This window comes from Cavia porcellus, unplaced genomic scaffold (assembly GCF_034190915.1).
Source record: "Cavia porcellus strain 051 isolate PalLab524CR breed Dunkin Hartley unplaced genomic scaffold, mCavPor4.1 scaffold_17, whole genome shotgun sequence".
NCBI classification, from domain to species: Eukaryota; Metazoa; Chordata; class Mammalia; order Rodentia; family Caviidae; genus Cavia; species Cavia porcellus.
Window position 1 is genome coordinate 70265024 of NW_026947500.1, and position 24565 is coordinate 70289588.

General features: G+C 54.2%; 1 protein-coding gene across 4 annotated transcripts; it reads left to right on the forward strand.

Moving 5' to 3' along the window:
- The first annotated feature begins 477 nt into the window (after positions 1-477).
- Positions 478-23300, forward strand: Slc44a2 (solute carrier family 44 member 2 (CTL2 blood group)). 4 transcript variants are annotated; one of them, XM_004999452.3, is made up of 23 exons: positions 478-634; positions 11385-11433; positions 12546-12619; positions 12700-12784; positions 13789-13873; positions 13968-14081; positions 14606-14666; positions 14756-14879; positions 14968-15051; positions 15144-15256; positions 16953-17084; positions 17165-17264; positions 17355-17447; positions 17578-17662; positions 18389-18651; positions 18724-18818; positions 19557-19660; positions 19742-19815; positions 19907-19977; positions 20119-20207; positions 21044-21128; positions 21569-21706; positions 21947-23300. In XM_004999452.3, exons 1-22 carry the CDS (start codon positions 604-606, stop codon positions 21688-21690), a joined length of 2133 nt encoding a protein of 710 aa, XP_004999509.1. In that variant the 5' UTR covers positions 478-603; the 3' UTR covers positions 21691-21706; positions 21947-23300.
- Positions 23301-24565: the final 1265 nt, after the last annotated feature.

The following is a 24565-nucleotide window of genomic DNA, read 5'->3' on the forward strand; positions in this document are numbered from 1 at the left end:
CTTTTTTATTTGGGTTTGTTCTGTTGTACTAGGTTCAGTATGTGGCCCAGGTGGCTCCGGAGACCTTCCTGCTTCAGCCACCAGAGTGGCTATAATTACAGGCATGCAGTGCTATCCAGAGCAACTAGATTCTTTTCATCCACTGCGTGTTGTTACGTCTTGTATCCACTGCCCTGTGGGTAGACCTGTACATTTCCACCCATTTTTCACAATAACAGTCGGGCCGTAGCTGACACTGGGACATAAGCGTCACGCAGTTGTTCACTGACACAGTTGCGCTCATGTTTGATGAATACACGAATGAATAAATGGGTGAATGAAGGGACGAAGGATAAGCCCCATCACACCGCCCGAAAGATTTGCCTGAGCGCAGCCTGGAAACAAAGGTAATGGCTCCACCCATCCCGGGCTGGCCCCGCCCCTTTCCCCGCCCCCTGACCCAGCAAGGCTCCCATTGGAGGGGGATTGCGGGGGCTGGCGGGGAGGGCGGGGACGTGGGCGGGGACGTGGGCGGGGCCAGGCGGGGCGCCGCAGTCCGTAGCCTCCCGCCCGCTCGGGCTGGGGTCGCGGTGGTTGGGACTCCCCTCCCCGCCCGCTGCGGCCATGGAGGACCAACGGAAGGACGGAGCCTACGGTAGGGGCCGCCTCCGGCCTGGGGCCGCCTTCTGTGGAGCCGGGGGTGGGGAGAGGACAGCCGGGACCTGAGAGGCCCGCGCTGCAGCTACCCAGGTCCCCTCCGCCCGGGCCTCTCCAGCTCGGCCTGCGCTCGCCGCCCCGCGCCCGGGGCCCCGAGTCCCCCAGCTCCCTCTCGGCGGCGGGGTCGAAGCACGGCGCATGCTCCGCCCCGGAGGTCCCGTTATCTGGGCGACTCAGATGGCGCGCGGGGGAGGGGAGACGCGGGACGGCGACCGGGACGGGATCCGGCCCTGACCTCTCCAGACCCCCGTTTTCCTTCCAGATCCTTTTGTCCACTTCCTCCTACCCACCTCCTTCCTCCCCTGGCCGTTCCCCTAATCGCCACCCGCGCCCTGTAACCATTCTGGGCTTGAGGCTAGATTGGTAAACTGAGGCAAGCCTGGACAGACAGGATCCTGGAGTTGGAGCTCACGAGTCCGGCCAGGCGTCTGGGAAAGGCGGAAATAAGGGCGCCTCTGGTGAGGAAGGAGGCCGGAAACCACTGAGAAACTTTCCCCATCCTGTGCAAGGCGCCAGGCTGCCCGCTTGCTATTGTATGGGGTCCCCCCATATAAACCCCAAGGGCAGCCTCAACCACGTGGCGCTGGGTTGGGCCCAGAATGGGGGGCCCTCCCTCCCTGGCGCCTCCAGATTGCAGCCAGAACCCCAGAAGTCAAGTGTTGTGGGCCTCAGTATTTCCTTCCTTCCTCCTCCGTATCTTGGGTCCCCAGGCCCCAATTTGGGCCAAGACCCAAGAGGCACTGCTCAGGGGTTCAGGGGCCTTGAACCTCAATGTGACCAGAACTTCCTAGACACTGCCTTGGGGAAGGCGTGGCAAACAAGGGAAACAAGCGGCCAGGCCTCCGGTCCCCCCAGAGATTGTGGCCTCAGGAGGCTTCAGGAGAGCTGAATGTGGTGGCACACACCTGTCATCCCAGCACTTTGGGAGGCTGAGGCAGGAGGATCACTGCAAGTTTGAGGTCAACGTGGGCTGTGTAACCAGACCCTGTCTCAAAAGAACAAAAACAAAATGGGCAGAAAGGGCGGAAGGAGAAACAGAGGGAGGAGAGTCAGGGACCCTGCCCAGCCCAGAGAGGGAGCACCGGATCGAGGAGCTCCCCACCCCTAAGCTGCCAGCTCTGTCTTCCACAGGGGCCCTCCATGGCTCGTGGTTTTGATTACCACCGCAGACTCCAGGTCTGCACACCGTGCACCCCTGGGAATGTCTCTGTGTGTCTGTGATGGAGACCTGGCTCCTTGGGGTCCTGGCCCAGTGAGAGATCTTTGGTGTCCTGAGGTTTGAGGGGAGAAAGCCAAGGGGACGAGGTTAGGCATCACCCACATTTAAATCTGGCCAAGGATGGGGTGAAGAAAATGACCCTTAGCTACCACGCTCACCCCAGAGGCAGGACAGGCGACCTCTGTCCCACGGGTCCAACAGTACATTCCTTCCACAAGTTCTGTCTTGTTCTTGAAGCTGGCCTGGAACTGGGCCTCCCACAGACCAGGTGGGTGAGGCATGCACCACAGAGCAGCGGCCCCAGCCTCAGTCAACAAGTTTTTATTGGCTTCTCCCGGACAGAGCCCTGGACATTGGGAACACAGCTCTGAGCAAAGCAGCAGCGCCTCGTCCACAGGGAGGGGATGGAGAAGACACATGTAATTGCAGGTTGTTTAAGGTTGTGAGGCAGAGAACAGGACACCGAGTGTGTGGCAGAATCATCAGTGTCTATTTTAGGGGACTGAAGGCTGGATGTGGGTCCGGCGGTGGGAATACTGGTGGGGTGCGTGTACCAGCAGGAGGAACAGCAAACAAACCACACAGTTGTTTAATTACTTCCCTCTCTAAGGTTCCAAGGAGCCTGAGAATGGGAACTTCATTTGGGCTCGGCATGGTGGTGAGCCTCTGGGAGGCCAGCACCTGGGAGGCTGAGGCAGGGGGATTGCTGGGAGTTCAAGGTCACTTTGGGTTACATAGTGAGTGCAAGAGCAGCTTGAACTGCCTAGGAAGACCTGGTCTCAAAAAGCAAAGCAAAACCAAACCAAAAACAAAGTCAAGAAAAGAAAGAGAAACTTTCTTGTAGTGGGTATCTGGTTTGGTTTTTGTTGGTTTCTTTTTTGAGACAGTGTCTTATTATGTAGCCCAGGCTGGCTCTGAACTTACAGTGATCCTCCTCTTTTTTTTTTTTTTTTTTCCTTTTGATTTTTATTGGTACCAGGGATCGAACTCACAACCGCCTGCTTGCAAGGCAGGTGCTTATGCTGCTGAGCTAAATCCCCAGCCCCCTAATCCTCCTCTTTTAGGCTCTCAAGTGCTGGAATTACAGGCAAGGCATTGCTGTGCCTGGCAGGAAGCTCCTCCTTTCTAGATCCCGTTATCTGTTTTTTTTTTTTTTTTTTTTGTCTTTCCCCTTTTTATCGGTACCAGGGATTGAACTCATGACTGCCTGCTTGCAAGGCAGGCACTTATGCTGCTGAGCTAAATCCCCAGCCCCTTTTTTCTGTCTTTTTGAGACAGGGTCTCGATGTGCAGTTCAGGGTGGCCCTGAGCTTACTTTGTAGCCCAGGCTGGTCTCGAACTCCCAAAGATCCTCCTGCCTCAGCCTCCCGAGTGCTCGGATGACAGGCGTGAGCCACCACGCCCTGCTAGATCCCGTTATCTTCAGAGGTTTCCTGCCAGCTGGCTGGCAGGGAAGCCAGGAAATGGCTCTGGGCCCTGACGGATGTCAGCAGGGGACACCATCTTCATGTCCTGCTCACCCTGGCACAAACTGCACTTCAGATTCCACAACTCAGAACGATGAGACTTAACCGGGAGGACAAAGGGCCGGGGACGCAGGGTACTGGTGCTCGGCTAAGAAGCAGATTTCAGCGCTTCAGCTGGGCATGGTGGTGCTTGCCTGTAGCCCAGTTCTTCAGAAAGAGAAGGCAGGAGGATGATATGTTTGAGCCCAGCCTGGACAAGTTAGCAAGACCCTGTCTGAAAATAAAAATAAAAATGGCTGGAAGGGTGGCTCAGTGACAGCTTATATAGCAAAGCTCACGGTCTGATCCCAAGTTGGAACTTTTTTTAAAAGTAGATTTGGGGACTGGGGATATAGCTTGGTGTCACAAACACCTGCCTGGCAAACACAAGGTCCTGAGTTTGATTTCTGACACCCTCCCCCCACAAAAAACCACTTTTTTTTTTTGGTTTTTTTCTTTTTTATTGGTACCGGGGATTAAACTCATGACCACACATTTGCAAGGCAGGTGCTTATGCCGCTGAGCTAAATCCCCAGCCCAAAAAAACACTTTTTTAAAAAGCGGCTTCTATCAAGCACTGTGGTGCACACCTATAATCCAGTCTACATGGGAGGCTGAGGCAAGAGAATTGCAAGTTTGAGATCAGCCTGGGCAGTTTAGCAAGAACTGTTATATAGCAAATTAGAGATTCTAATAAAGGGCTGGGGATTTAGCTCAGCAGAGTAAGCACCTGCCTGGCAAGCTTGAGGTCATGAGTTTGATGCCTGGTACAAAAAAAAAAAAAAAAAAAAAAAAAAAAAAAACTTAAAATGAATAATAAAAAATTGAAATATATAACTTTCAACTCTTACATCATGAAATTAATATGTTCTCTTTTTGGGGGCCGAGAAACTCCAAACTAAAAATAAGCACTAAACCACAAAGAAGATTTTAATGTTCCATGCTAAAGAACCTTCCCCAGCCCTCGGCCAGCTGTCTTCAGCCCAGACTAACACAGGCAGGAAGTCTCTCCTTCCAAAACTTGGTCTACTTATTTCTGTGTTTCTTTTTGTTTTGTGAGACAAGGTCTCACCATGGCAGTTTGTTTGCCCTCCTTCAGTAAACCTTCACTGAGCAAACACCGCGTGTCAGGTTCTGTGCTAGACTGAGACGCTGCCGGTGGGGAAAACGTGGCACCCAACACCTGTCACCTCTGTACCCAGGAGGCTGAGGCAGGAGGATCCTAAGTTTGAGTCCAACCTGGGCAACTTGGTGAGACCCTGTCTCAAAAAACATTTTTTTTTAAAAAATGGGGAATAGTTCAGTGCAAAAGCCCCTGGTTTATTACCCAGAAACACAGGACAAGAAAAAAGTCTACAAACTCTGTCCCTTGTCCTCATCTTTCCTTTGGTAGTGCCTGGGTGGCTGGGCCCAGGCCCGGCCCTGCGCCTACACTGAGCTATTTCTTGGTGTTTCTTCATCTTGTTACTGTTCTGTCTTCTTCTTTTGCTGGTAAACAGAAGAACATAATTTAATATTGTTTCCTGTCAGTAGAGCTCACCATTTCCACTGTGGGAATGGGAACATTTCCCCTATTAAACCAGCCCAAGGAGCTTTATTTTAATTTTATTTTATTTGTCTTTTTGAGACAGGGTCTCCCTGTGCAGTTCAGGCTGGCCTTGGGCTCAGTTTGTAGCCAGGCTGGTCTGGAACTCATAGTGATCCTCCCGCCTCAGCCTCCCAAGTGCTGGGATTACAGGCATGAGCCGTCACACCTGGTTTATAGATATCTTCCTAAAATTCCTTGACAGTTGAGCGCGGTGGTGCACACCTGTCATCCCAGCATGACACGGGAGGCAGAGGCAGGAGGATCGAAGTGAATTCATGGGCAGCCTGAACTACCATAGTGACTCCTTGTCTCGAGAAACATAAAAGAGAACAAAAAAGACATGATGGTTCCCAGAGGTCAGCGGCTTGTCTGGGGCCTGGTGTGTACGGCAGGTGCTGGGTCTATGCCTCAGAGAACTCCCAAGGCCTGCCCGCTGGGGTGCCATCCTCAACCCCGCACCAAAGCTGCCGGTCAGGGCATTGGAGACACACTTCTCCTCCGCAGAGACTTCTGGGAAGCCAGGGCTGCGTAGGCGAGGCTCTGGCTGCAGCCCTGGGGAACTTGGCTGGTGTCTGGGAGCCGTGGGGGCTGGGTGGCATTTGATGCTTTGGCAGGAGCTCTGTAAGTGGCAGCTCCTGAGGGTGCCATGACTCCCACGCCTACTGTCTGGGCAGCTCAGCTGCTGGGCTGCTGGGACTGAGACCGGCAGGTGCTGCCTTCCCTACGGGGCTATTGTCAGGACACATCTTTCCCTCCCCTTCTCTCTCTGCTGCCTCTCCCAGGGTCTTCATCACTTTTGGCTTTTGGGTTTTGAGACAGAGTCTTGCTATGTAACACAGGCTGGGTTTGAGTTTGCTAAATTACCCAGACTGGCCTCAAATTTGAGATCCTCCTGCCTCAGCCTCTTGAAGTGCTGGGGTCTTGGGCGTACACCAACATTCCTGGCCCCAAAACCCCACCCCTGAACAAAGGGCATAGTCCATTAAATTTCCACCTCTCCACGCCTCCCCTTCAGGGGGCTGAACGCCATGTGTTTCAGAGGGGAAAACCTTATCGCTTGGGCAGAAAGCTCTGAGTTCCGAGGCTAGGCTGAGCAGTGCAGTAAGACTCTGTGTCCAAAGACAACATTGGAATGAGATGGGCTGGGGATGCAGCTCAGTGCGAAGGCCTTGGGTCTAACCCTAATGTGAATAACAGAAAGGCAGGCAGGAGCAATGTCCTGCAAAGTGGCCACACTGTGCTTTCTAGAACCTTCGAAAGTTAGTTTCCATAGTAAGAGAAGGAGCACATGGTTGGAGGAAGGGTCTTGGTGGTGGTGTTGCTTAGACAGAGTCTCCCAGTGCAGCCCAGGCTGGCCTCAAGTTCTGGGGGATCCTCCTGCCTCTGCCTCCCAGTGCTGGGATTACAGGCATGTGCCAACATAGCCACCTTCGAGGAAGGTTGGGTAGATGGGTTCCTGGACAGTTCCCTTAACAGTGGAAGGGAAGGGGCAACTTAGAGAACTCTGACCCGGTAGTCTGAGGCCATTGCTGGCTTTCAGGATGCAAGAAGCCAGGGATGCTCTGTAATGCCGTCTGTTGGGGAGGCTGAGTCAGGAGGATCGCCACGAGTTCGAGGTGAGCTTGGCCTATAGGACCAGCTCCTGCCTCAAAACGAAAGAAAGAAAGAAAGTGTGTGTGAGAGAGAGAAAAGCAAGCAATCTGGTGCATAATACTGTCCTTATCTGTTGCGAGTTTGTGGTTACATCTCCTCCCTGCAGGGCTGGACTTAGGCTCGGTGATCCGAAACCATTAGTACAGGGTATGGCCTGGCTGCCACTGTGAGCACAGTCCCCACCCAGCTGAGCTTAATGAGAGCTAATGGCGCTGCTGATCGCAATAACAATGTTCCTCGTACATTTCCTGAAATCCCAGGGAGCCAGACCTGCAGCCAGGCTCCTGCCAGGCCAGGCATCCTCCCCCTGCATGTGTGGCTAAGTGAGGGCCCCCAGCACCCCTCCCCAGCCTCTCTCCTCCTCTCTCCTCCCTCCTGCCCTCCGCTCCAGAGCTCTCTATGGCTCCTACTTACCCGCCCCACCCCGCGGGCAATGAAACTCTCTCTTGACAAACTTCATTTATCCCTGAGGGAGGTATGCAAGCCTGGCCGGGCTTTAATCTTCAGATAGCCCCAGCCACCGTCCTGATGGTCCTGATGTATCCGCTCCCTGGCTTTGGCCCTGTGGAGCCCGCATGGCGGCCTCCTCGATTTCCACCTAACTTAACTGTGTCTCTACTGAGCTGCTTCCCTCCTTCCCCCCCTCCCTAACCTCAGTTTCCCCTCTTGTCAAGCAGGCTGGGTGGCTGCCTGGGGGAAGAGCCCTTTGAGGTGTGTTCGTGGCCCTATCGGAGGCCAAGGACGGTTCAGCCAACACAGGACTCCCACCTGCTCCCCTATGGGAGGTTTATTTTCCTCATACTTGTAATAGTTTTGAGTCTTTATATATTTACATGACTAATCTGTGAGGAATTTGTGTTGCTACGTGCGTGCGTGTCGGGGTTGCGTCTATTTTCATCCAAGTGCTTCTTCGTGCTCCTGATTGAGAGGTTTATTTTTTCCCTGCCAACTGAGAAAGTGCCCTTAGTTGGCTATTAAATTTTTTTTCCTTTTTTTTTTTGGAGGGGGGGTGGGAACCGGGGATGGAACTCATGACCTCGAACTTGCCAGGCAGGTGTTTGTGCCGCTGAGATAAATCCTCGGCCTTAAATTATTTCTTCTGCCCGTCATGGTGACACATGCCTGAAATCCCAGCACTCATGAGCCTGAGGCCAGCCTAGACTTTGTAACAAGACCCTGTCTTAAAAAAAAAAAAAAAAAAAGAGGACAGGAGATCCCCCCCCCCTTTTTTTTTATTCTTTATGCTGGGCAAGGAACCCAGAGCCTTATATGCGCTACACAGATGCTGTACCCCTGAACCCCACAATTCAACAATTTGGTCTAAGGCAGCCTCTCTTAGGGAGATGAGAGCAGCCTGTGCAAAGGCCCTGGGGTGGGCCTGGGCTGGGGTGGCTTGGCCAATCAGGAGGCCTGTGAGGCTGAAACAGAACAAGCAAGGGAGAGAGAGCAGAGCTGAGAGCAGCCTGGGGTGGGTCAGGGTGAGACATGGGGCTTCCTCCAGGCACTGTGGGAGCTATGGGTGGTCGCGTCAAGGCAGGGAGGCCTGAGGGATCTGACTTGGGGTCATAGGTGCCTCTGACTGTCAGGCAAGAGGGTGTGGGAAGGGTCTGGAACAAGGCCCAAGGTGGCCATATGGGGCTAACAGGAGGTCTGTGCTGGGCATGAGGTGAGGGAGTGGAGGTGAGGGAGACGGCGATCTCAGCAGCCAAGGCCTGCACACCTGGGATCCCAGTTCTAGGAGGCTGAGGCAGGAGGATCTCAAGTTGGAGTCCAGCAAGTCAGTAAGACCCTGTCTCAAAATTAAAAAGATAGGGGCTGGGGATTTAGCTCAGTGGCATAAAACGCCTGCCTTGCAAGCGCATGGTCGTGAGTTTGATCCCTGGTGCCGATAAAAAAAAAGTTAAAAAGATTAAAAAGATAAAATCAAACCTTCAGTATCACACACACAGTTTGTGTAGATGGTCTTGAGGTAGCAGATGTTCAAAGCTGTCATGGGGACCTGGTTGTGACGTCCTGGGTCAGTATCCCTCAGGGACCATGTGGTTGGAAACAAGAGGCACGTGGCTGGCAGCTAGTGTCCTCCTTCCCCGCTGAGGCTGGGCATGGCTGGGTCTCTGGGCGCCCCAGTCACCTGAGGGCACGGCTGGTGTCTGTGCCTGTTTACTGAGGCCTGATTCCTGCTCTATGGGAAATGCCACAGGTCTGATACCCGAGTCAGTGTCCCCCGGAGTCAAAGAATGAATTCTAAGTAACACTAGGAAAATTAGCCAGGTGTGATGGTGCATGCTTGTAATCCCAGCGCTCGGGAGGCTGAGGCAGGAGGATCACTGAGTTGGAAACCAGCCTGGGCTACAAAGGAAGCTGAAGGCCAGCCTGAACTGCATAGTGAGATCCTGTCTCAAAAAGACAAAAAAGAGAGAGCGAGGAGGAAAATTTATTTACTTGATTCGTTGGTCTTTTTTGGGGAATAGCAGTAGCTCCCAAGAGACAGGAGGGGGCTGAGAGGGTTACCAAGGAGCCCATCTCTTGAAGGAAGTGTTTTTTTTTTTGTTTGTTTGTTTGTTTTTTTTTTTGGTACCAAGGATCAAACTCATAACCTCGAGCTTGCCAGGCAGGTGCTTATGCCGATGAGCTAAATCCCTAGCCAATCAGAGGAAGTTTTATAGAGCAACAGCACGAGACGGGTGCAACATGGGTAAAAATTATGATCAACCAATCAGATTGCAAGCACAGTCACTTAGCTAACATTGACCCAGGGGTAGCAAGAGCCTATGGGTTACATCGCTCACCTTGGTTGATAATCTGAAGTTTTAGTCTTGTGTTTAGTCTTAGTGGCCTAAATCTTAGTGGGTGAGAGAGGATGGCCCACCCCAGCGAGACAATGGGAAATCTCAAAAGGGTGAAACCGGTAACCTGGAACTTCTGTTTATCCCTGAGGGAAGTTTGCAAACCTGGCCCTTGTGACTGTGATTCAGATGCCCCCCAGCCAGTGTCCTGAAGGGCTCTCATCCCCTGTGATGACCCCCTCTAGATCCCAGGCCCTTCTGACTGCCTGCTAGATTTCCAACCTAATTTAGCTGCCTAGAATAGTCCAGGGGTCAAGTGGGGTCGCCCTCCATCAGACTGCTGCTGGGTGGAGCATTTGCTTGAGAGACAAGCTGAGTTAGTGACAGGAGACATACCTGTGGGTTTGGTTTGCTTAGGTTTTGAGGCAGCGTCTTTGTAGCCCAGGCTTTGAATTTGAGTTCCTCCTGCCTCAGCCTCCTGAGTGTTAGGATCACAAGCATGTGCCACCATGTCTGACCCATGCATGATCTTTGATTCTGGGTTTGTTTTATAGTTTTTGTGGGGGAATGTCTTAAAAGAGGTTTTGTTTTTTTTGTTTTTTTTCTCACTACCCTGCCCAGGCTGGCCTAGAATGCTTGTTTCTCCTCCCTCAGCCTCCCGCGCTGAGGTTGGGGTTACAAGTAAGCACCCCGTCACCCTGCTGTTCAATTTCTAAGAGAAGCGAGCCATGCAGATAGTTATTATTTTAACTCTCCAAATTTTGTTTTGTTTTGTTTGTTTTTTTTTTTGTTTTTTTGTTTTTTTTTTTTCTTTTCTTCCTGTTTTGGTATGGGGAATCGAGCTCACAACCTCACACTGGGCAGGCAGGCAGAGTCCCTTCTGCAAATTTTTTTTTTTTTTTCCTTTTTATCCCTACCGGGGATCGAACTCACCACTGCCTGCTTGCAAGGCAGGCACTTATGCCGCTGAGCTAAATCCCCAGCCCCCTCTCCAAATGTTTTAACCTTTGCAAATGGAGATAAAGCTCAGGGCTCCCGCGCTTTGCTAGCCTGTGCATGGCCTGGGCTCCATCCCAACCTGGCAAAAAGAAAAAAAAAAAAAAAAAGTGGAGGAAAACGAAGACCAAAGAGCTGTCACTCTGGAGGCTGAGGCAGGCTTGCTTGGACCAAAGACCGAGAAATAACCACAGAACACCTCACTGGTTGAGGACTTTTGAGCTCCTGCGCTCCGTTCAGTTACCTGAAGTTCCCCGGTGCCTCGGTTTCCCCCTCGCAGACGGGTGCAGCGGAGCCCCCAGCTCGCCGGGCCGGGCCGGGGTGCAGCCGGCCTGTGGGGCGGGGCGGGGCGGGCACCCCGCGCCGCTGAGTGGCGGGAGCAGCTGCGCCCCGCCCCCCGCCGGTCCGACCGGTTCGGGCCGCGCCTCCCGCCGGGGCGGGCTGGCGAGCTGGCCGAGCCTGCGGCCGTGGAGCCCGCCCGGAGCCGCCGCAGCCCCGAGCCGCCGCAGGGATGGGGGGCGACCGGCCGCACTACGGCCTGCACGGTAGGCTGCGCCCCGCCTGCGCCCGGCCGGCCCGGGCCGGCGCCCTCACCCGCTTCCTCCGGCCGGGTACCGTTTGTGCGTTAGTGCCGTCGTTGGTTTGCCTTCCCGGGGCCGCGTAGTGAGGCTGCCCGGCCGCCCCGGCCGAGGTGGCTGGAGCCCTCCAGCCGGTGCCTGCCCTGGCCCGCCCTTCCCGGGATCGGCTCGCCCTCCGGAGCTGGAGCCTGCTCCGGGCGGACAGCTCCGCCCGGGTGTGGTGCCCTGCACGGGACGCAGGTGCCCGGCACTGGCTCCCCGCCCGAAGGCCGGAGCTCCGGGGGCCCAGGGAGAGCAGTCCGCCCCGGGCCCCTTCTGGGTCCAGCTCTCTGACCCATCCGGTGTAAACTTGTTGGCTTTCAGGAACCCCGCAGAAGTATGACCCCACCTTCAAGGGACCCATTTACAACAGGTAAGGGCTGGGAGGGTTGGGGCCGGCCGGGAAGACCTGTGCCCCCACCCCCACCCCGTTTCTGCCTCCTCCCGGCCTTTTGGCACAAAGCGGTGGTGCATATTTACAACTGGGTAGAAGGGCTCATTTCTTTAAAGCACAAAGCCTCCTTACAAATGGGTGTGTGTGTCTGTGTGTGTGTGTGTGTGCTGTGCGGGTGGAACCCAGGACCTCCTCCCGCGCACTTGAGGGAAGTTGCACGCGCTGCCACTGAGCTGTACCCCAGCCCCACGAAGAGTTGTGCAAGAAACACACGGGTGGGGTGTGTGGCCCGAGAGCTAGTGGAGACTGAGGTTAGAGCAAAGAGGCTCAAGGTAGCTAAAAAGACTTACAGGACAGCTTCAAAAGCAGTCACTGGCGTGGACTCCCAGCAGTCTGGGAGGCTTGATTATAAAGAATCCTCGCATTCCGATTTTTAATTTTTGTTGTTATTTTGTTTTGCAGAGCTGGGATCAGACACTGGGAGCACCCACATGCTAGGAAAGCCCATCCCCTGCTCCTTTTGTTTTTTATTTTTAGATTGTTTTTGGAACTGGGAATTGAACTCAGGGCCTTGTGCTTTTTCCGGGCGGGCTCTATGCCGCTGAGCTATAGCCAGGACCTGTTTTAAGACAGGGTCGCACTAAGCTGCCCAGGCGAGATTTGAACTTGTGATCTTCCTGCCTTGGCCCCAAGAGTCCTGCAGGCTTATTTGGGAACAGGGTCCCCTGATTGCCCAGGCTGACCCAGAGCTCCTCCCGAGTAGCAGGCACACAGGCACTGGTCCCTGCACACAGCTGGCACTGTGTTTTGGGGAGGAAATGTGGGCTTTTTTGCAGGGGGACTTCAAATACAAAACCTTCTTCATGCAGCAGTGCCCTTTTGTAATCCAGGACTCTGGGAGGCTGAAGCAGGAGAGTTGCAAGTTCAAGCCCAGCCAGGACGATTTAGTAATTTAGACAGACTTTGTCTCAAAGTTAAAAAAAAAAACAAATTACAAAACACACAGCTCAGGAAACCCACTGCACTGACTGAGTGGCTGTGGGCCCCACTGGGCAGGCCGCAGGGCTCTGACACCCCCCTGTGCTCTCCAGGGGCTGCACAGACGTCCTTTGCTGTGTCCTCCTCTTCCTGGCCATTGTGGGCTATGTGGCTGTGGGCCTCATTGGTGAGTAGTGGACAGGGTGGGGCGGGAGGGCCCTGCTGCCCCCCAGTGGCCCTGCCTCAGTGGTGCTGGTCCGCCCTCAGCCTGGACGCATGGGGACCCTCGGAAGGTGATCTACCCCACGGACAGCCGAGGCGAATTCTGCGGCCAGAAGGGCACGAAGAATGCGTGAGTCTTGAGTCCCCAGGGCCACCGGGGTTGGGCGTGGAACAGGAGCCGGGCTCCCCGGGACCCCCCACATCCATGGTTGCCCAGTCCCTTCTATAGAGGGTGTGTTCATTTATGCAGACTCCATAGACACTTGTCCTGCTGCATAGGTCACCTGTCTCTGGGTGATGTGTGACACAGTACAAATGTTTGTGCTGCCCAAAGGCTGAATGACAAAAAGAGAAATCTGTAGATTTTCTATCTAGAGGGTTTGCTTTTTTTTTTTTAATTCAAAGAGATCCTCCTGCCTCAGCTTCCTGAGTGCTGGGATCACAGCAGTGGGCCACCGTGCCTGCTTCTTACAGTGTTTTGTTTTTTGCAGTACCGGCCACTGAACCTTGTGCCTTTTATTTTTTATTTTGTGTTGGGTCTTGCTAAGTTGTCTAGATAAGATCCTGCCTCAGCTGTCTTTTAATTTCTTTTCTTTTTTTTTAATTTAATTTTTTTGATAGTTCTAGAGATTGAATTCAGGGCTTCAAGCTTGTGCCGTCTACCTCTAAGACACATTCTAAGTTTCATGATCATTAACATCATAAGACTCGGTTCCAGCTGTGGTGCAACCTGTAACCCCAGCACTCTGGAAGCTGAGACAAGATAACTGCAAATTTGAGGCCCGCCTGGGCCATACTGCATGTTGCAGACCAGGCTGGACTTCATAGAGGACCCCCCAGCCCCGTCTCAAAGAAAACAAAAGCTGGGCATGGTGCTGCAGGCCTGTAATCTCAGCACTTGGGGAGGCTGAGGCAGGAGGATTGCAAGTGCAAACAGCCCAGGCAATTTAGTGAGAACAAGTCCCTGCCTAAGAAAACAAAGTCCCGCACTCGGGGAGGTGGCCTGGTCTTTGCAGAAGGCCTAGGGCAGAGTCTGGCATGCAGTAGCAGGGGCTGCTGGTTTTGTTGTTGTTTCTGTGATGCTGTTTATATGTGGTGGCTGAGGTACCTTGACAGTTCTTTCTCCAAACCCAGGAACAAACCTTTCCTGTTCTATTTCAACATTGTAAAGTGTGCCAGCCCCCTGGTCCTGCTGGAATTCCAATGCCCCACTCCCCAGGTACCTTTAGTCCCTCCCCTCGCCCCACCCTGAAAATTTTGGGGTGAAACCCAGTACTGGCCCCACCCCCACCCCCATCCTTCTGCCCTCCTAGATCTGCGTGGAGAAGTGTCCCAACCGCTACCTCACCCTCCTGAATGCCTGGAACACGCCTGAATTTGAGTATTACAAGCAGTTCTGTGTCCCTGACTTCCAGAAGAATAAAAAGGTGAGACCGCGGAGTAACCAGAGGCGGGGTGTTGTCTCGGGGGAATTAACCCCTAGCATTCTCTCTTTTTTTTTATTATTATTATTATTATTTTTGGTCTTTTCCTTTTTATCCGTACTGGGGATCGAACTCACGACTGCCTGCTTGCAAGGCAGGCGCTTATGCCGCTGAGCTAAATCCCTAGTCCCCTTATTTTTATTTTTTCTTATGCCGCTGAGCTAAATCCCTAGCCCCCTTATTTTTATTTTTTGTTGGTTTCATTTTTCAAGACTGAGTCCTGCTGTGTAGTCTGGGCTGGCCTAGAAATCACTAGGTACCCCAGGGTGCCCTCAAGCTCGTGGAAATCCTCCTGCCTCAGCCTCTAGAGTGCTGGCCTCACGGTTGGGCACCACCAAGCCCAGCTTCTCTCTCTTTCTCTTTTTTCTATTTTTTGGTACTGGGAATCAAATTCAGGAACTCAAGATTGCTGAGTCGTCACCGCACCACTGAGCTATATCCTCAGCCCCCTCTTTCTCTTTTAACAGGGTGTGGCCCAGGTGCTTCGGGATGGGCAGTGCCCTGCTGTGCTCATCCCCAGCAAGCCCTGTGAGTCTGGGGTCGCCTGAGCTCAGCCGGGGACTGGCAGTGGCAGCCTGTGGGGCTCAGACTGACCTCTGGCTCCCTGCTCTGCACAGTGGCCCAGAGATGCTTCCCGGACATCCACGCCCACAAGGGGGTCATCATGGTGGGCAATGCGACCACCTACGAGGATGGGCACGGCTCCCGGAAAAACATCACGGAGCTGGTGGAGGGCGCCAAGTGAGGCTGTGGGGGCCCCCAGCCGGGTGAGATGGGGCTGGGCCGGGCCCAGGGAGGGGCTGTGATGGGAGCCAGTCCTCCTCCCCAGGCAGGCCAACGGCATCCTGGAGGCCCGGCAGCTGGCCATGCGCATATTTGAAGATTACACCGTTTCCTGGTACTGGATTGTCATGTAGGTCCAGGGAGCCGGGGAGGTGGGCGGCTGCAGGCGCCTCTCCTGGGCCGCCTGGGGAGAGGGTCGGCTCATGCTGTGTTGCTCCACAGAGGCCTGGTCATCGCCATGGTGCTCAGCCTGCTGTTCATCATCCTGCTGCGCTTCCTGGCCGGCATCATGGTCTGGGTGATGATCGTCCTGGTGATCCTGGTGCTGGGCTACGGTGCGGCGCCCCCTCCCGGACCCTCCCGCCCCTTCCTGAGCTCTGCAAAAAACGCTGTCCACTCCTGCCTTAGTTTTTTGTTTGTTTTTTTTTTGTGTGTGTAGTTCAGACTGGCCTTGAAATCATTATGTAACTCAGGCTGGCCTCAAACTTGTAGCAATTCCCCTGCCTCAGCCTCCCAAGCGCTGGGATTACTGGCGTGCACCACTGCATTCACCCTGCATTTTTTGTCTTCTGAGACAAGGTCTCACTCTAGGTTCAGGCTGGCCTCAAACTCACAGCCTGCTGATTGCTGGGGTTGCAGGCATGTGCTCCCCACCCCTGATGGAAACGCAGCTGTTGGTAGCTTTCTGCAGCAAGCCCTTCAGTGTTTTATCAACAGCCAAAGGCATTCCCATGCAGGCTTTTTTTGAGGCAGGGTCTCACGGTCTCCTAGGCTGGCTTTGGACTGGTGATCCTCCTGCCTCAGCCTCCTGAGTAGTCAAGCAGGTTCTTTAGCGAGCGCATTGGAATGCATGCTCTGGCGCCCGAATCCCAGGACCACATCCACACTCCACCCCTTAGTAGCTGAGTGTCCCTAGGCAAGTGAGTAAGCCTCACTTTGCCTCAATTTCATCCTGCACTTCATGGGATAATTAGTACTTACTGCTTGGGAGGCTTGATGAGAGGAGAGAGCCCGTGAGGATAAGCCCGGGCAGAGCTGTGTAGCTCACACTGTGGGGACCTGAGGCCTGGCTCGTAAACCGGTGCTTCATCCCCTGATCATTCATGGCAACTTCCAGGGGGACAAATTCTTGGCCACCCAATCAGAAGGAAGACCTGAGTATCCAAATGTTCGTACTGGCCAGTCGCAGTGGTCCACACACTCACCTGGAATAAATCCCAAAGTCAAAGAGCTTCATTTTTTCCTTTTATTTTTATATTTTTGCAATATGGGCGATTGAATCTGGGACCTTTACACTGAGTTCCGTCCCCAGCCCTTTTTAGTGTTTTTCTGAGACAGGGTCTCACTAAGCCACTAAATTACCCCATGGTGGGCTTGAATTTGCAGTCCTCCTGCCACAGCCTCCTCAATGCTGGGTGACAGGAGTGCACCACCATGTCCAGCTTATAGTTTTTTTGTCTTTTTGTTTTTCTTTTTTTCCAGCTTATAATTTTATTTTACGGAGAGCTAAGGGCAATGCTGAAAATCCTTAATGCTGTCCCACTTCTGGTTCACACCCAAGATGCGTTCATTGATTCATTCATCAAGCATGCACCAAGTGCTGGCTCAGCCAGCTTTCCAGGCACTGAGCTTATAGCAATGGGCAAAACAGGATAAATACTTGTTCTCCAGTAGCTTGTGCTCCTAGGGGTGCAGGGGATTCAGGTGAGAAACAAACCTGGAACACCTCTAGGATATAAGAATGAACAGCGAGTACAAAGGTCCTGAGGCACAGGAAGCCTCAGTCTTTGTTTCTGTTAAATGAAGGTTAAGGAACCAAGCATCGTGGCCTGTGCTTGTAATCCCAGCACTCTGAGAGGCTGAGGTAGGAAGATCTCCAGTTCAAAACCCACCAGGGAAACTTAACAAGACACTGTTAAGAAAAATACACCTCAGTGTGAGGGTCTTGGGTTTTATTCCCCCCACCCCCAAAAAAAAAAACAGGGGTAAGGCTGGCGAGGAGCAATGGGCTGAGGCCATGGCTATGTGCAGGGATATTTCACTGCTACATGGAGTACGCCCGCCTGCGCGGGGAGGCCGGCTCGGACATCTCGGTCCTGGACTTGGGCTTCCAGACGGACTTCCGGGTGTACCTGCACCTCCGCCAGACCTGGCTGGCTTTCAGTGAGTCGCAGCCCCTGGTCCTGCCCCCCGGGGTCCTCAGAGGGGCTGGGCAGCCACGTAGCTGTCTCGGCCCCTTGCAGTGATCATTCTGAGCATCCTGGAAGTCATCATCATCCTGCTGCTCATCTTCCTCCGCAAGCGGATTCTCATCGCCATCGCACTCATCAAGGAAGCCAGCAGGTCGGGGCCGGCTGGGGGCGCTGGGGGCCAGTGGGGCGTCCTATCCCCAGGGCTGCTCCAGCCCTGATGCCCGTCATTGCTGTCCCCCAGGGCCGTGGGATACGTCATGTGCTCCTTGCTGTACCCCCTGGTCACCTTCTTCCTGCTGTGTCTCTGCATTGCATACTGGGCCAGCACTGCTGTGTATCCACCCGTGAGCCCAGGGGGGCACATGCAGCTGGAGGCAGGGCTGGGCACTGGGAGTTAGCGGATCCTTTCCCAAAGCCCCTGGCGTTCCCAATCCCAGACCCCAGATTCCTTAACAAGCCACCAGCTTCCTGTCTACTTCTAACGAAGCTGTCTATAAGATTCTGGGCGATTCCTCCTGCCCACATCAGGGGCAAACGTGCCACCCTGAGGTAGGTGTCCCTGGGGTAGGAGGGCAGGTGATTATTATTAAGCAAACACTTGGTGCCTTCTTTCTGCCGCGTGCTGGGTGTGAGGAGGCACAGAGACCAAGAGGCACCAAACTAAGATCTGTCACCCTTCTTGGGGAAGCCAAGGACTGATCAGCTTAGCCTGTGTCCTGCTCTGGGGGAGGGGACACCTCCTTTTTTGGCGTGGTGCTGAAGATTGAAGCCGTGGCCCTTGCACTGAGTTCATCCCCATCCCTTTTAAAGATACTGTACTTGGGGGGCTGGGGATTTAGCTCAGCGGCATAAAAGCCTGCCTTGCAAGCAGGAAGTTGTGAGTTCGATCCCTGGTACCGATAAAAAGGAAAGAAGACAAAAAAAAAAAAAAATTACAGTACTTGGACAGTGTCTTGCTAAGTTGCACAGTCTGGCTTCAAAGCTGTACCTGCTTCAGCCTCGCAGAGTTTACAGGCTTGTACACCATGTCCAGCTCCTCTTTTCCCGTTTGACTTAATTCACTGCCCTACATCCTTTTCTTGGCTTTTATAATGGTCATTCTCATTTCTAGAACTCTCTGCCCTCTGCCCTTGTCCTGAACCCCTAATTAATTTCTTGACTTTCCTCTAACCCCCAAGACCTCTGTTTTATCCCCTGATCTCTGATGATGATGCCATACATCCCATCCGGGATGCACAGGTCCTGTCTTGACGCATCTCTGTGCCCCTCCCTCAGACCTTCTTCAATTCCACTGAAGCGCACGCGTGCCCGAACGCCAGATGCCAGTTTGCCTTCTACGGCGGTGAATCCGGCTACCACCGCGCACTGCTGGGCCTGCAGATCTTCAACGCCTTTATGTTCTTCTGGCTGGCCAACTTCGTGCTGGCGCTGGGCCAGGTCACCCTGGCCGGGGCCTTCGCCTCCTACTACTGGGCCCTGCGCAAGCCAGATGACATGCCGGCCTTCCCGCTCTTCGCTGCCTTTGGCCGAGCGCTCAGGTAGGCCAGGATTGCGGGACGGCATGGGGCGAAGGAGTTCTGGCCGGGTCGCTGACATTCCCGTTTTGGCAGGTACCACACCGGCTCTTTGGCCTTTGGGTCCCTCATTCTCGCCATTGTGCAGATCATCCGAGTGATTCTGGAGTATTTGGATCAGCGCCTGAAAGGTGTGGCCTGTGCCCGGCTAGGATTGGCTATCACAGAGCGAAGGGGCTAAGAGATCAGCTATGATTGGCTCTTCCTTGGGTGGTGGGTGGGGCTCAAGGAGCGGGATAGTAATTGGTTTTCCTCTCCTGAAGGGCTTCTGTGATTGGTTCTGGTGGTGGAGAAGCTGCTGAGCTCACCGAGTGGGATTTCTAGAGGCCTGACTTCTCCTAGAAGGGTGGCGCTGAGGATATTTTTTTTTTTCTCAGAGAAAGTCTGTGGAGTTTGTTTTACATTGGGAGTGGGATCAAGAAGGCCACAAGCATTGGCTTGTGCTTGGGAGGTGGGGCTTAGTAGCAGTGAGTGGTTTGATTGGGTTTTACCTTGTAAGCTGGACTGAAAGGCTTTCTGATTGGCTGTGTGTGGAGGGCTGAGGGCTCTGGATTTTGGCTTCTTTTTCCGTCTTTTTGAGTGGGTGGTCCCTGAGAGTCCTGGACTGTGGATAGTGTGCGTAATAAGGAGTCAGGGGTCTCTGCCAAGCTGGTCCATTCGCTTGTCACTTTGGCATCATTTTTAGGTTTTGGAGGATTTTTCTGGTCTTTTTGAGACAGGGTGCAGTCAGGCTGGTCTTGAACTGACTTTGTAGCCCAGGCTGCTCTGGAACTTGCAATGATCCTCCTGCCTCAGCGGCCGAGTGCTAGGATGATAGGCATGCGACACCACGCCCGGATCACTTTGGCATCCTTTCCCTTCTCTTCCAGCTGCGGAAAACAAATTTGCTAAGTTTCTCATGACCTGCCTCAAGTGTTGTTTCTGGTGCCTGGAGAAGTTCATTAAATTCCTCAACAGGAACGCTTACATCATGGTGAGTGGGCTGGGGACCCCAGCTGCCCCCCTCCCCACGTGTCCACCCAGCAGCGCTGACCCTTGCTCTTCCCGCCTCCAGATCGCCATTTATGGCACCAACTTCTGCACCTCGGCCAGAAATGCCTTCTTCCTGCTCATGAGAAACATCATCAGGTCAGGGCTGAGCCCATCACCTTCTGGCCTCCCTCCTCACCCAGTCGCCAAGTCCACAGCACTCACTGGTGTCCCTCATTGTCCCCTGCAGGGTGGCTGTCCTGGACAAAGTTACCGACTTCCTCTTCCTGCTGGGCAAACTCCTGATCGTGGGCAGCGTGGGTGAGTGTGGTCACCCAGACTGCTCAGAGCCACTTCTGAACTTTCATCAGGCCCCGGGCCTCCTGCCGTGGCATCCTGCAGGGTGGGAAGGAGGCCCTTTTCCTATAGCCAAACTCAACTCTCGGCTCTGTCCCCGCCCAGGGATCCTGGCTTTCTTCTTCTTCACCCATCGCATCAGGATCGTGCAGGACACAGCGCCGCCTCTCAACTATTACTGGGTCCCCATACTGGTATGGACCTTTCAGTCCAGGCCCCAGCAGGAGGGTGGCCTTTCAGAGAACAAGGCTTTCTTGCAATGCCAGGACTGCGGGAGGTTGAGGCAGGAGGATTACAAGTGCCAGACCAGCTTGGGCAGCTTAGTGACTTAACAAGACCTTCTCAAAAGAAAAAGGGCTCCAGGCCCTTTAGTGAAAGGCCTGGGTTCAGTCCCCAGCCCAGAGGAAAAGAGAGAGATAAGGGGAACGAAATGACAGGGCTGTGGAAGGGCTGAGTGGCCACACTGAGGACAATATAATTCTTTGAGTCCAGTGACCTGGATTTTTATCTTACTTCCTCTATGTTCGAGTTCCAAGATGAGTAATTCTGGACAAGTACGTTAGGTGGCTTTCCAGCCTCAGTCAACAGATGTTTATCACATAGCCTGGGAGTCTCCAGATTGCTAGGGATGTAGCAATGCATGTGGTGACATAGTCCAGTAAGGATGTGTGCATGAAATGCACACGCACAATCCCTTTAACAGGAAGCCTGAGTTACGATGACGCACAATGACAGGAAACTATAAAATAGGTTCTTGGGGTCAGCAGCAACTTCGTGGAGCAAGTAATACCTGAGGATCTGAAGCCTGAAGTTGGAGCCAAAAGCAGCAGCATGATAGGGCACAGACTAGACTTCAGTTAGGGCAACAGCATATGCAAAGTCCCTGAGGTTACAGAAAGCAAAGTTTGTTACAGGAGTGAGGGGGCCCTGTCCACAGGGGAGTGACATGCCATCTGAGGGACATGTTGGGTAGGGTTTGCTCTGGACAGGAGCTGGATCACAAACTCACTCTGTTGCCTCTCTCTGCCAGACAGTCATCGTCGGTTCCTACCTGATCGCCCATGGTTTCTTTAGCGTCTATGGCATGTGTGTGGATACGCTGTTTCTCTGCTTCTGTGAGTGACCTGTCCTGCACCCCCAGTCCGTATGGGGCCCCCAACCCTTGTCCTTACCGAGTCTAACATCTCCCTCCCCTGGGACCACGCTGCCACCTGCCTCCCTGGGCTCTGGCTGTCCCCGAGCTGGGCCCCAGCATGCCTTCCCGGCTTCTCACTGCTCGAGCTGCTGAGTCCTGCTGTCCCCTGGCCTTGGCTACAGCTGGGTCACTGTCCCCTTGGGCCCTCGGCTTTGGAGTTTCTGGCTTTCCTGGGGTGTAGGTGGGGATCTGTGGCTGCCACTAACTCTGGACTCTTATCTGTCTGTTTTTTGTTTTGTTTTCTCTTTCTCTTCCTCTCCTCCACGCCTGCCGACCTCCCTGTCCTCCCCTGCCTCCCTCTCTTCCCCCCTTTTTTCCTGCCTCTCCCATTTCCCCCCTGCCGGTTCCTGGGGGGCCCAGGTGAGGATCTTGAGCGGAATGACGGCTCTCAGGAGCGACCCTACTTCATGTCGCCCGAGCTGAGAGACATCCTGTTAAAGGGGAGTGCGGAGGAGGGCAAGCGGGCGGAAGTCCAGGAGTAGACAGTGAGGGACACTGGTACGCGGGGCCAGGCGACCCCGTGGACATGACAGAGGGTGCATGCGGGGTTCCCTTCCTGCTCGGGGATCACGCTGCCCGAGCTGGGCCCACTGCAGGCTGCCCTCTTTGGTCCCGGGTGTCTCGCTCGCTTTCTAACCCTCCGTGTCTTCTGTGTGGCCCTCGTCCCCTGCCCCTTCCCTGGTGGCCTCTGTCCATGGGCTGCATCTCACGCCGCCTGCTCTGGGCCTCTCTCCACAGTGGAAGATCTGGAGCGGAACAACGGCTCCTCCGAGAGGCCTTACTTCATGTCTTCCACCCTCAAGAAGCTCTTGAATAAGACCAACAAGAAGCCGGTGGAGTCCTAAAGCCAGGGACGGTGGAGCATGCCTGTGATCCCAGCACTTGGGATGCTGAGGCAGGAGGGTCTCTGGGGATTCCAGGCCAGCCTGGGTATCCAGTGAGCTGAAGGCCAGCCACCTTCAGCAAGCAAGCAGGCAAGCAGATGCAAAAAGAAACTGAGAGAGCTCTCAAGGCCCCACTCCTCCCGCCTCCCAGGACCGATGCTCCCGTGGTGCTCGCTTGGCTGGAAGTCTGATCACTGCCTATCTGCCTTCCGCCCACCATCCAGTGTCTGCCAGTTCCTGGGGTCTGGAGGATGTGGGGCATCGCCTCTAATTAAATCCAGAGGCCCTCGGTTTTCCAGCAGCCCCACAAGCCTGGGGTAGAAGGAGTCACTCCAGCTGGGGACATGCCTCCAATCCCAGCACTGGGAGGCGGGGCAGCAGGCTCGCTGTGCCTTCGAGGCCAGCCTGAGTGACAGCATAACCTGTCTCGAAAAACCAAACAAAGCAAGCAAGCAAGAAAAAAAGTCACTCCAGCCCTTCTGGCCTGGCTGGGGACAAACCTCTGGGACGGGACGTGCCTGGGCCTCTGTTGGCTGCTTCAGGCTTCCTGTCACCCCTCCTGGAAGACAGACAGACAGTGGGAAGGGACCGAGGTCCTGTAGGAGGAGCAGCCGGCCGCCCTGCGCTCCAGACTCCGAACCGGACCGAAGCTGGCTGCCACTGGATGCATTTATTCTTTTCTAGCCTGGACAGGCATTAGAGGGGCTCGTAGCTTTTATTCCCGTCTCCACGGCTGGACGGAGCCGCCAGGCAGTGCCTTCACTTGTGGCTGGGGTGGGGCCGGGGGCGGGGGCAGCTTGGCGGGGCTGGAGATATTCTTGGCCTACGTGGGAGGGCACAGGCCGGCCAGTTTCCCATGCTGCGCCCTTGGTAAGAGGAAAGACCCTACGCAGGGAGGATTCAGGGGCCAAGGTGGTTGTGGGGAGCTCTGCCCAGGTCCCTCACGCCTTGGGAATCCTTATGCCAAACTTGTTAAACTGAGGGGAACTGGTTGTGGGGGTTCCCCTTCACCTGCCATATCCCAGTCTCAGCCCCGCCCTGCCCCTAGGCTTAATGCCTCTGCACAATCCACTTGATCTTAGCCAGTTCCCACGGGGACCCCCATTTCCTGTGCCTGCAGTCAGCCACCATTGTCGCCATCTGGTCCCCACAGCCCTAAGCATATATAACTGCATTCCAACCACTAATAAAGTGCCTACCATACCGGTCCCAGCCTGGTGTGTTTCTGGGGGGGCAACAGGCAGCTAATAGGGGGAGCCCCGGCATGCAAGGGTCAGGGATGTTCTAGGCTGAGCGCACTTTGCAAAGGGGAGGAGGGGCAGGAAGCCCACTGTCTGGTGGCCTGGATCTGGGCCCCGCATTCCACCAGGCAGGCAGCTCGGGTTTCTCCCAAAGGCGCATGGCTAACAAACGGCCCTTTTATTTTAAGCTCCGGCCCCTGACGCTGAGGAGGTAGCCACCCACTGTCCATCTCCTAGCCAGTGTCAGGGCGTCTCCCCACACTTTATACGCGGGTGCCCCTTCCTGGAGGCCCCAGGGCTTTGGCCCGCGGCTGTGCAACCACGTGGGGGTGGGGGGAAAGGGGTTCCCGCACCCGGGTATGAGCTCGCTGGTGCCCCTGGTGGGCACTCCTGTCCTTACCTCCGGGCCATCCGGTGGGGGCTGTTACCATGCAGACTTTCCTTTCTTGACTGGCCCTGGAAATGGGTCCTGACCACTTGTTCTTAAGAGGCCATGGTGGTGTCACTGTTTCTATTTTTTATCTTGATGCTAAAGGTCGAATCTAAGACCTTGAATATGCTAAGGATATGCTGTATTTTTTAAAAAAATACTTAGTTTTTAGAGATAGGGTCTGGCTGTATAGTCCAGGCTGACTTTGAACTTTGTAGCCCAGGCTGGCCTCAAACTTATGGCAGTCCTGCCTCAGTCTCCTAACTACTGGGATTACAGGAGTGTACCAGCATGTCTATGTAGTTTAGTCTGGCCTTGAACTCACTATGTGGCCCAGACCGGCCTTCATCTTGCAGAGATGCTCCTGTCTCAGCCTCTTGGGAGTAGCTCGGATTTCTGCATCACCTCACCCAGCTTCCTGTCAACTATACTTTCTTGGCATCCTTGTAAGATTAGCTTTGTGGGGTGGAGGATTTAGCTCAGCAGCATAGTTCCTGCCTGGCAAATGCAAGGTCCTGAATTCGACTTTCAGAACAAAAACAAAAACAAAATGATTAGTTTTGGGGCTCTCAGATACCAAACTGCATGTCGAAGTCCCTTATATAAAGTGGCATATTTGCTGAAATCCTACATCGTGCTCCCAGCAGACTTTAAACCATCTCTAGATGACTTTAACACTGGATACAAGCTGAGCATGCTGGTGAACACCTGTAACCCAGCCTGTGGAAGGCTGCTGCAGGAGGACCCTTGCAAGTTGTAGACTAGCCTGCGCTACAAAGTGAGTTGAAGGCCAGCCTGAACT